The following is an 11,495-nucleotide window of genomic DNA, read 5'->3' as shown; positions in this document are numbered from 1 at the left end:
GTATGATTTTTCCTTATAATAGACCTGATAAGACCTGTCTCCGGACCCGCTACCCATACCTCAAACTCAAAGTCAGATCCGGGTTTTAACCCACCTGAAGTCTGAACCAGATCCGACCCTGTGGCATCTAGTCAGACATCAAGGCAAAAAATTATATCTAACTCCAGCGCACATTTTCCCGGATCGTGTTTGATTTGACCCGGTTGATATTCGGGTCATTAATTTTCGTCCATAAATCCGGATATTCGGGTTCACGTCTGTTCGGGTCGGGTATCCCACACAAACCCGACTCATTTAACAGCCCCTTTTCCTTCTATGCGTCTCTCCCTCTCTCTGGTTCTTACTATCGTTTTTGCTTCGTCGCCCGATCTTTTTGTTCGAGCAACGATCAGACTCTCTCTCTCTCCCAGAGTGTGTGGGTTTCAAACTCTCTCTCTCTCTCAGAGTGTGTGGTTTTCTTGTTCTTGGAGGAGGAAGAGAAGGGAAACGATCGGCTTATCACTCATCGGATTGGGAGCAATGGATCGTGGTGCCCGCGTTCGAGTTTATTCAGTGGGTTGCTTATTTTCCTTCTATTTTCGTTTTTATAGGTTTAGTTTGCTTCATTGGGTTGTTTGTCGAATCACATATTGTTTTTACGCGATTCAGATTCATGGGGTGTAGTGTAAAGCTAGGGCTAGTATTTTCTTCTTTGAGTAGTCTCGTCAGAAGGGTTTGTTTGGGTGCTTGAAGCCGTATATACAAGAATTTGGATTGGATCCAATTGGGTGGTGCCGTTTCTGCGGCGTTGTGCGATTTTCATTGGCGCGGTACGTTTTTTACGTTTTCGATCGGTGTTGCATTGCGAAATTTGGTTGCGTTTTCTTGGCTGTTTAGGAATTGTATATTGAAATTGGGTTGTGATTCTTGCTTTTTTATAAGTATGCGTGATTTGTGAATTCACGAGTAGAGTTCTTGAAGAAGTGATTCGATTACTCACTTTATTGGAAAGAGTCGAGTCTTTTCGATTGAACATGGGAATTTGCGATATTGGTTTCCTTTGATTTAGTATAAATTAAATTAGTGCCTGTGTAGCTTAACCATAATCGAGAAAAACTTTCTTTCCGACAGAGGATTGTACTTTTTAGTACTTGGTAGAGAAAAAATGGGGGTTTGAGTTAGTAATTTTTGGTGATATATATATATATATATTCGTCTGCTATATTAACTCTTTTTTTTTTTGACTCTGTATGGGTGCAGTAACTACATGATTTGGAAAATTTAGCTTGATTACAAGATGATTTACACCGCAATAGACACATTCTATGTCACGGATGAACAACTAAAGAACTCACCTTCTAGAAAGGATGGCATTGATGAGCAAACAGAAATGACTCTCCGACTTTACGGGTGTGACTTGATCCAAGAAAGTGGCATATTGCTCAGATTGTATCCTTTCCTCCTCTCGTGCTTTCTTTCTTTATTTTTTTTCCTTTCTCTCCCCTCCATGCAGTTGTTGTTTTTCTTTTGTTTGTTTTCGTTAAGTTTTATTGGTACAGACCTCAAGCAGTTATGGCAACAGGACAAGTTCTTTTCCATCGTTTCTACTGCAAGAAGTCTTTTGTCAGATTCAATGTCAAGGTTAGTCTGTCTTTGCCAATTGTTACTCTTGTATGATTTTCATTGGTTATCGAAGAATTGCAAGGTTTCTATAACTATTAAGCATATATTCAGTTGAATGCTAACTGTGACGGCCATTTTTTTTTTTAGAACTTATTTTAAATCTTCTTTTTTTTCAAAAAACAAGCACAACAAGAGGCTTTTCCTTTAAAACCCTTTTTCGAAATACGGGTTCCAAACCAGGACCTCAATTATTTAAATACTCCATACATCTTTGTAAAATCATTATTTTCTTTACGTATCATTACGACACCGACTATAGGCCAACATTACCATATTCACACATACCATTCCGGCACTGGGTCAAAACCCAAAACATTTATCCCAATCATGCACAAATCTTGGCACAAATTACTTTCATTCACTTCTCAGTGTAAAACTTTACAAAATAAATCATCTCTACACAACAGAGTACAAAAACAAAAAGCAACTCCTAGACGCAATCTCCGATCCAACTATGAGATGCCACTAAGTCCATGGTGTTGTACCATTCACCCGCCTATAAAGCACGTGAAAACTTGAAGTAAAGAGGGATGAGACTACACGTGTATCAGCATGATCCAACACTCAACATGAATCACAAGACTAGCATAACAAGCATCTACTGTTGGAAAGCCCATCATGACCAAGCTCAAATCCTAACAAGTGAAGAGTCGACCCTTCACTCACAGGAGTCGACCCTCAACCACACTCAACATATCAAGAAAACATAAGATCTGTTGACCCCTTAGTTGTCAAGGGCGGCGCCTAGGTGCCACCTAGGTGGCCTAGGCGACCTATGTGCAATCCCACCGCCTGAGCGACCAAGTTTGGGCAGTGGGGCCTTATATTACTGCCTAGGTCGCATAGGATAGTTTTTTTTTAGAGCCTAGGTTTTAAGTTTTTTTGTTTGAAGATTTTTTTTTGAAATATCATTTGTTTTCTTCTTCGAGGAGGAGGAGAAGAAGAAGAAGGAGAAGACATGTTATTTGTTCATTGCTTGTATTATGTCTATTGTTGAGAAGAATAAGAAAACATATTATTTGTCTATTGCCTGTATTATGTCTATTGTTGAGAAGAAGAAGAAGACATTATTTGTATAATTTGTTTGAGCAAGTTAAGGTTATGTAACATAATTGCTTTATAGTGTTCAACAACATATTATTTGTCTATTGCGTATTGTTGACTGATTTTATGTTGTATACATGTTTCTTATAATGTATTTTATGTATTTTTTTTATTTGGGGTACCGCCGAGGCCCTGCCTAGGCATTTTTAGGGGCTCATTGCCTAGGCTCTGCCTAGCGCCTATGACAACTAAGGTCGACCCTGCCATCTTAGGGGTTTACCTTCACTAAGGAGGAAAACATGCAATTGCACTAAGAGGAGAAGTCGACCTTGCAAACATAAAGGTCGACCCTCAGGTCTAAACCACAAACTGAAACATAGTGGAGTCGACCCTACACTCCCAGGTATCGATCATCAACAAGGGTACAAACCTCACTATTCAACAAGCAGGAGTCGACCCTGCTATCCCAGAAGTTGACTCTCAACAAAGAAGAAACTAGTCAACTGAACTAGGAGTCGACCCTCATACACACACAAGAGTCGACCCTCAACACTGAACCACCAATCTGAATCAAAGAAAAGTTGACCCACCCAACTCAGGGGTCGACCCTCGGTTCAGCTGAACTGTAGCACTGATCAAAAGAGGGGTCATCACGCTAGTCGTAGTGTTAGAATTCCAAGTGCGGCGTATGTGATCTAGGATGTATGATACCAGGGTGCGAAAGCCATACAACACACACACACTCATTATGCCATAACATGGAACCACCTCTCTGATTACACTGGGTCAACACCCATAAACCAAACACACACGGGTCAACATCCGTCAATGTGCTATCCCATCCATGGATCATGCATCACAACCCATTACCATACTCAACAAACTCTCAATACGAATACCATGACAACATGGTATGCCTGCATCCAGTGCACTCTTGCACCAATTCGGTCTCCTTGGACCCTTACAATCCACATAAGTGCCTCTTAGCACATAACCACGAATCAAAACAGGATCGGGTAACAAATCCATTAATTTTAACATACAAATCAGGATCATAACAAGATCCAAGAATAAAAAATAACTTTGAATCATAATCCATGCCTCATATTCTTGTGGTTAAGGTAACCTGAGCTAACACTTCATGTATCGTACCATTACGGTACCAACATCTTGGGCAAGACACAACTACCGCCACGAAAAATGACATACAACCAACAAAACAACGTACCCTCTAAGTACTGACACCCTAGGCCAAAGCTCACAGTACCCCCTCAAGTACGAGCCGCAAGAATGTCCACGTACTCTCAAGTACGGACAACAAAACACTAAAAAGTACCACCCCGATACCTGAGTGTAGGCCAAGATGTGACACACACAATGACACTCAACAAAAAGACAAACTCAAGATACCTGCTCGGTACCACAGATCATTAAGATCACAAGAGGTGTCGACCCTTCACTCCCAGTGGTCGACTTTCAGAACAAAAAATTACACAAAACAGAAGAAGAGTCAACCCTCAAAACAAAAAACACACACTGGGAGTCGACCATCACACACAGGTGTCGACCCCAGATGCCCAACAAACACCACACACAGGGTAAAACTCTGAGGTGTCAATTACTCACTCAGACTCAATCAGCCCTCAGGTGCCCAAGGCACTAAGCCCCAAAACTCATGCCATGTCTACCTACATGCATGAATATTTTATTAAATCTTTTCATTTAATTGTTGTTGCATTACATGCTATGCTCCACACACATTTATTGTTACGATACTGATTAACATTATAGGGGCACCACTCCCCTGGCAACTATAGGCATCTTCGGCCCGTCCAAGGGGGTGTTTATTCATCAATTTCATTGTGTCTTTTAACCCCTGGAGGACATCATGACACTTGCACTAGAGTCTGTGACCCTTCGTCAAGGCCATCCCTCTCCTTGGGACCCAGAGTCCAGGACACCTCTTCCCTCTCCCTGTGATTAACGTAGTGCACTACTAGGCATACTGCAACATCTCCACCTCCACCTCAAATATCAGAGTCTAGTGTTCCCTAAGCCACTGTGGTGAGGAACTTAATCAACTGTCTAGCAACTCTCACGGGGTTTGGTGCTCATGCTCATCCATACTTGACACACTAGCTCCAACCACATACTTTAGAGAGCTAAAACAATCAATTAGTATAACTTGTTATTATTTAGTTTTAATGCTTATGCATCCAACAATACTCTCTCGGTACCGCGGGTCAACACCCACACAAGCCACACTCAGGGTCAACACCTTGTCTTTGCAATCCTCTACATATTACCAACCTTGCAATACAATCTAAAAAATCCGTGCTCACATAGGCACCACAGTTACGTATTGCCACACTTGGAATACGAACCTCAAACAAACCAATTCCCATGCATACTCATACTACGTATTGTCATATTTGCAATACGAGCATAACCTCAAACATAAATCATGCTATTCATTCAAACGCGTCTCATGTATTGATATCCCATTGCTATGCTTGCAACCTATGTCACATAGGTGCGGTTGCTAGGATGCGGCACTTTAAAAAAACTTGGGTGCGGGAGGGTATATATATATATATATTATAATTTTTAAGTTGAACAGAGAAATTGAGAGACTGGGAGCCATGAATATCGACCCGTTGTGTGCCAATCCATATGATTACTTGATGCATGCAATGAATACAATACATGGCCACCGTTTAAGAGAACTCTGATTCCTCGGTCTAACATTTCCATTGGCTTTGCACTTGGAATCAGACTCATGAATTGATGGATATATCCTGTATTTATCATGCATTCCTGATTATTTTCATGCAGAAAATCATGTTTTTTATGACAATAAAGCTGATGTATTTCCAATATGTCATATGTCATTTCTTGAGAACGCTTCTTAAACTGTTCAATACTTTTAAGTCATAAACTTTATTTTCTAGTTTTCCCTTTCTTCTAGGTTGGCAAGTTTTTGCCACTAGACCAATTCTCAGGTCAGATATGGTAGAATATCTCCAAGCATACATAAATAATTCATCCATTAGCACCAGATAGATACATTAATGGTAATACCCAGCCTCACCTGTGCAAGAAGATTTTCTTGTTAAGTCCAGATGCTTGCTGAATATGTCAAGTTCAACTGCCGATATTCATGGCTCTCAAGCACCCCGGGGGAGAGAGATTGAGAGAGAGAGCGAATGGAGACATACCTGCCGGAATCACTGCTGGGTTGGAGACGAAGAGGCGTCGCCGCGTCGGGGTCAGGAGGAGGGTGCAAAATGTTTTTGCCCTAATCCCCCTCCCAGCCCATTTCATCAGGCCATTTTTTTTCTTAAGTTCAAAAACTGGACATTTGTGACTTTGGGTGTGTTGACTGCACCTAGGGTTGGTTCAACTCAACCAGGGTCGGTTTGACTGCAACGGGTGTCGCACCCGCATGCGCACCTGCGTCCCGTCTCGTCGATGCAGGTGCGACACCCGGCTGGCCGATTCCCTGTGACATAGCTTGCAACTTATCTTATGAACAATAGGAAATTCCATGCAACATGCATTACATGCATCAAGCCAAACATACCACAAGCCACACAACAACCATACTGTGCTCTCATACACATAATTGGTCTCTCGGACTACCAACAACCTTCCATGCATCACAACACGCATACCATGAATTACATGCTCAACGACACAAGGCGGTCCATGAAACCAAGCACACCACAAAGCCTCAACTGGAATCTACTGAAATCTCAGGCAAAACAACTAAAAACACAAGTTCCATCATGAGAAAACCAACATTTGCATCTCTAAGAGTCAACCCCTGCATTACAAGGATAGACCCTCACACTGGGGAGTCAACTCTCAACACAGAGGAGTCAACCCTTGATCTGCAGGAGTCAACCTTCAGCCCAAAGGAGTCGACCCCTGATTTGCAGGAGTCAACACTTAGCCTTAGGAGAGTCGACCCCCCAGATCTTAGGGTCGACCCTTCGGTTCTGAGAAATGAACCCCAAAAACAGAGAGTTGACCCTTGTACTGTAGGAGTCGACCCCTAATAACCACCAACTCGGGTTTCCTCTCTCGAAACCCGAAAATCTCAGGGCTCAATCACTTAACTCAATTGGAAATCCACCCCAACACTCCTAGGGGTGTCTCGAAACAATCCAACACAGTTTCCCCATATTTCCTGGATTTAACACATCCTAAGCATGCTATATCTAGAATCTACGTAATTTAAGCATGAATTCATCTTAAACATGCGATATTCTCAAGGATCAAAATCATGTAAACATGGTTAATCATGCTAAAATCCCAACTACGTAGGACTACACAAATTTCTCATAGTCATGCTAGGATCAAGCAATAAAGCATGATTTCCTAATCCAAATACACACTTTCCTACGTACATGCTGCATACCAGCATCGGGCCGACCTGGTCAATGGCTCGACCCATTTACTAGCAGGCCAGGTTTTGGCCCGGTTCTTATCGGGTTTGGGTTTGAAGAGAAGCCCATGGCCCGTCCCATTGGCCCAATGGGCCAATGTGAAGCGGGCCGGGTCCGACTCAATCCTAAAATGCATAAATGTTTGACTGAAATTATGGGTTAATGAGAGAATAGCAAATTCCCATGCAACTAATTCCTAATTAATGCAACTAATTAGGTAAATAGTAATAATTAACAAATACCAAGTTCCCATGCAACTAATTAGGTAAATAATAGTAGTTAATTTTTAAAAATTTTATATTATTAAAAAAATGAATAAATAACTCAGGCCCATCGGGCTTGTCCGAGCCCGGCCCATGCATATAAAGGTCGGGTTTTGGCCCGGTACCTAATGGGCCCAGGCCTAAACTCATGGCCCAAACCTGACCCATGGCAGGCCGGGTCGGCTTGGCCCATCGGGCTGCCTGACCCGTTTCCCACCCCTACCAACAAGCAAAATGTGGGAGTACAGGACCATACCTCGTAATCGCCCAAAACAACATAATCAATCCCTTGCTAGCACCGTCCAAAAGGCTCCTCAAGCTCAACATCGCCGTAAAAGCTCCCAAGGCACCGAAAAAACTCCGCCACACATAAGAACTCCACTATAGTTCAAGTTCTACAAGTTGCAGCCCCTCCTTCTTGCCGCAATCCCTACAGGAGTGCGAGAGAAGAGGAAAGAATTGAGTGAGGGCAAGGGGAGGAGAACAATGAAGAGGGTGAGGGAGGTGAGAGAAGGCGCAGTTGGGGGGGGGATGGTTGCCTATGAAAAAAAGAGAGGGAGGGACATGTCATAGGAGAGAAGGGGGTGGGGGCCATCTAGCTCTTACTTGCAACAACTGCCGTATCCAAAAGACAGAAATGCCCCAACAGCAAAAGAAAATCTCATATACATCCTTTTTATACTCATTTTGCCCTTAGATGTAACCTAAATAACAAGATTGCCATTCCCCTTAAAACCAACCTATTTTTCAACAATAAGAAGCATATCTCCATGTCAAAATTGCCCATAGTCTTTTTCCAAAATATCGGGCCTGTCCCTTGCCCAAAAAGCCATCAACATTCTAAAAAATGACCATCATGTCTCCAAATTCAAACGGATATGATTCAAACCCAAATTCAACCATTTTAAGATCTAATTTCCAAGATGACCCAATATTCATCAATATTAAATGCCAATCCCAATGCAAAGGCTCGTATTTTATTGAATAATCACATAAATAAAGGGTCCGAAAATCTGGGTCGTTACACTAACCCTTGGAACTTGGCAAGTATATTTGATGACTTAGCGACACTGTTAGAAACATTTCAACTAGGTTAATAAACTTGGTATATTCTGAAAGCTTATATATAACCAGATGTTACATAGCTTTCTCCAGCAATCATAACTGGAAATTGTTTTACTTGAACTAAATGAACCCTTCATATTTTATTTTGCTAATGTTATGCCTTATTTAATGTAGTTAATATACTGGAGAAAGAACCAATGTAATAATAGTTCATCTTCAGGTTTGAGCGATTAATGATTAATCCAGATTGCATAGAATTACCAAATGATGAAAACTAATGATTGTACAGGAGAAAAAACCAATATGGGCACTCACAGAGTTTTATGCTGCCAAGAGGTATTGTAGACTAAAACCAATGTGGCCACATCTCCGATCTTGGATGTGGTTTCTCTGTGCAATAAAAAAAAAATGATCAATTCAGGTTACGTAGAGTTACCAAATGACGAAAAATCAGATCATAACATATATAAAGTTGAATTTTGTCATAGTAGTATGTAAACTTATGTCTAGGACAAACTATAAGTGAAATGTATTTTATTGATATTGTTGGTTTGTGTTCAGCATGATTACCTTGAATTGGCTCCCTGCTGGTTTTACTCAGTAACTTGGTCTCTAAGAACAGCTCCACACAAGATGTTCAAGGAGTATAGTAAACTGCTAAGAATAAGGAGCACTTTGCTATTCTTTCTCTTTCTCCCTGTTATACTTTGCATTTGATTTTCGATATTGGTTGCCATGATCTGTATATGATGCAGCTTGTTTAATTTTCAGAAGGTTGCTGCCAGCTGTGTTTGGCTTGCTTCAAAGCTGGAAGAAAGTCCTAGAAAAACTAAGCACATCTTCTTGGTGTTTCACCGAATGGAGTGTAGGAGAGAAAATCGCCCACTTGAGCATTTTGACCTTTTCTCCAAGGTAATTTACTTGTGTTTTTCTGCTTCTTTTCCCCCTGAAATCACATTTTTTCTGTCATTTTCTAACTTCTCCAAGTGAAATTCCATATGGTCTCCACAAATATGTTAATCTTTGAATGCTTATATAGTTTGTGGAATTCCAATGCCTTGTGTTTGGGTGTGCGTGCACACACACACCCATCTCTCCATGCACCAATTTCTGTTCTCGATGGAAAGTTAGTTTTGTTATTTACTTGATTGTGAATATGTTGGTCATGTCATTTGCACCCAATTCTTTGATGCAGCTCTGGATGTTTAAGCATGTATTTTTTTTTCTATTTGGCAGAAATACATTGAATTGTTGAAAAGAACAGAACGCCACTTACTGAAAGAGATGGGCTTTATCTGTCATGTTGAACATCCTCATAAGTTCATTCCTTCCTATCTTGAAACTCTTGGAGCTCCTAAGGAATTGAGGCAAGAAGCATGGAATCTGGCCAATGACAGGTACCTGTGATGTTGATGTCTAATTAACAATTATCAGTATATATATTTACCAATAATTCATGTTTATTTATGTTTGACTCTGCAAGCTGATATTCTAAAGTCACATATGGCAGTGAAATGGTCTTTTTTAAAAATTCTTCGCGAACATAATGACAATCCATCTCAATATGTTAAGTATTCTCATGAAAAGTATGATTTTCGACAATATAGATGTCACTCTTGTTATCAAAACATAGTCTTGATGACTGTGACACAATTACTCCTATATCCTTGAGAAAACACCTCAACCAAACAATTTCAGTCATAGTTGTTGCCATAGTTTGATATTCGGCTTCTGTGGAGGATAAATATACCTTCTGTTGTTTTTTTATATTTCCATGATACGAGGGAGTCTCATACAAAAACACATAAACCAATTGTTGAGCGTCTGTCATTAGGGTCTCCCCCAATCAGAGTCAGAATAAGCAATTAAATAAAATAGGATAAGACTAAGATAAAAATCATACTTTAGAAGCAAAAATTTTCAAATATCTAATAATACACATCACAATCCTCATGTGCACAAAGGTATGAGAGTGTTGAAATTGATTGGCCGTGTGAACTATGTGTTAAAATATACACACACACACAATACCTGATAGGGGTATTTTGGTCATTTTACATAGTTTATAAAATAAACTATTTATAATAGGTAGTTTATTTTTATCTTTTTTATCTTATCTTTTCTTTTTTTTTTCATTATTTAAAATGCATTGGGGGTCCCACAATATAGTCGTTGGGACCCCCCAATGACAACATGTGGGAGCCCCCAATGACTCCCTTTTTCCCCATTCTCTTTGTGTATAAATAAGGGTGTTCTCCCCTTGTATTCTCAAGCTTATGACAACATGTGGGAGCCCCCAATGACTCCCTTTTTCCCCATTCTCTTTGTGTATAAATAAGGGTGTTCTCCCCTTGTATTCTCAAGCTTGTGAACTCTCATTCAATAAAGCTCTATACTCTTTTTTTTATGTGTGTAGCCTTTTAAAGGCTTTTTGTATTGTCCCTAAATGGACTTCTTTAGTGTCTCTCTCTTGTGCCTTTGTGCTTATCCATTATTGGACATTGTGAATGCATTAGCATTCTTGTATCACATTTCTGCATACTTCATTACATGGTATCAGAGCCATACGATTCTTGGAGTTGAAGTCGTCACAACGCTCTCTCTTCTCTTGTGTTCGTACAATCGAATCCAAGATTGATCTCTCCTTCAAGCTCAATGGCAAGAATTACATGATGTGGGGTTATCTAATGGGTTTTATTCGCGAACCTCAACTAGAGCTCACAAAAATAGAAGTAGATCAAAAGAAAGCTCTTGAGGGAGATGCTCGCCTCAAGGCCATTGAAGAACATCAAAAAGGGGTGGAAGATCGGGAGAGCAATTATTCTAAGATTTTTGCATGCCTCATGAACAATGTAGAACTCAAGGTATGGGCTAACATTGCCAAATTTCATAAAGCCAATGAGGCTTGGTTCTTTATAAAGGTATGTATACCCCAAAAGATCTTGCAAGAACATGTTTTTTGCAAGAAAAAGTAATAACTACCAAACAAGGTGATTTAAGCATTCAAGAT

At 40.4% G+C, this 11,495-nt stretch overlaps 1 protein-coding gene across 3 annotated transcripts in view; it reads left to right on the top strand.

The window, feature by feature from the left end:
* The first annotated feature begins 358 nt into the window (after nt 1–358).
* LOC149820728 (cyclin-L1-1-like) overlaps nt 359–11,495 on the top strand; it is a 32,202-nt gene continuing 21,065 nt past the window's right edge. The window contains exons 1-5 of one of the 3 annotated variants that reach the window (XM_089982282.1): nt 359–552; nt 1,240–1,428; nt 1,539–1,620; nt 9,257–9,397; nt 9,722–9,882. In XM_089982282.1, the coding sequence (XP_089838408.1) occupies nt 1,277–1,428; nt 1,539–1,620; nt 9,257–9,397; nt 9,722–9,882 (536 nt within the window). In that variant the 5' untranslated portion in view covers nt 359–552; nt 1,240–1,276. Of the gene's footprint in view, nt 553–707; nt 810–1,239; nt 1,429–1,538; nt 1,621–9,256; nt 9,398–9,721; nt 9,883–11,495 lie in introns of those variants that run through there. The other 2 variants (XM_089982284.1, XM_089982283.1) reach the window with 2 other exon arrangements.

Source organism: Nuphar pumila, chromosome 12 (genome assembly GCF_984573655.1).
Source record: "Nuphar pumila chromosome 12, dmNupPumi1.hap1.1, whole genome shotgun sequence".
NCBI lineage: Eukaryota > Viridiplantae > Streptophyta > Magnoliopsida > Nymphaeales > Nymphaeaceae > Nuphar > Nuphar pumila.
The sequence above is the reverse complement of the archived record's forward strand: the minus strand, read 5'-3'. Positions and strand labels throughout refer to the sequence as shown.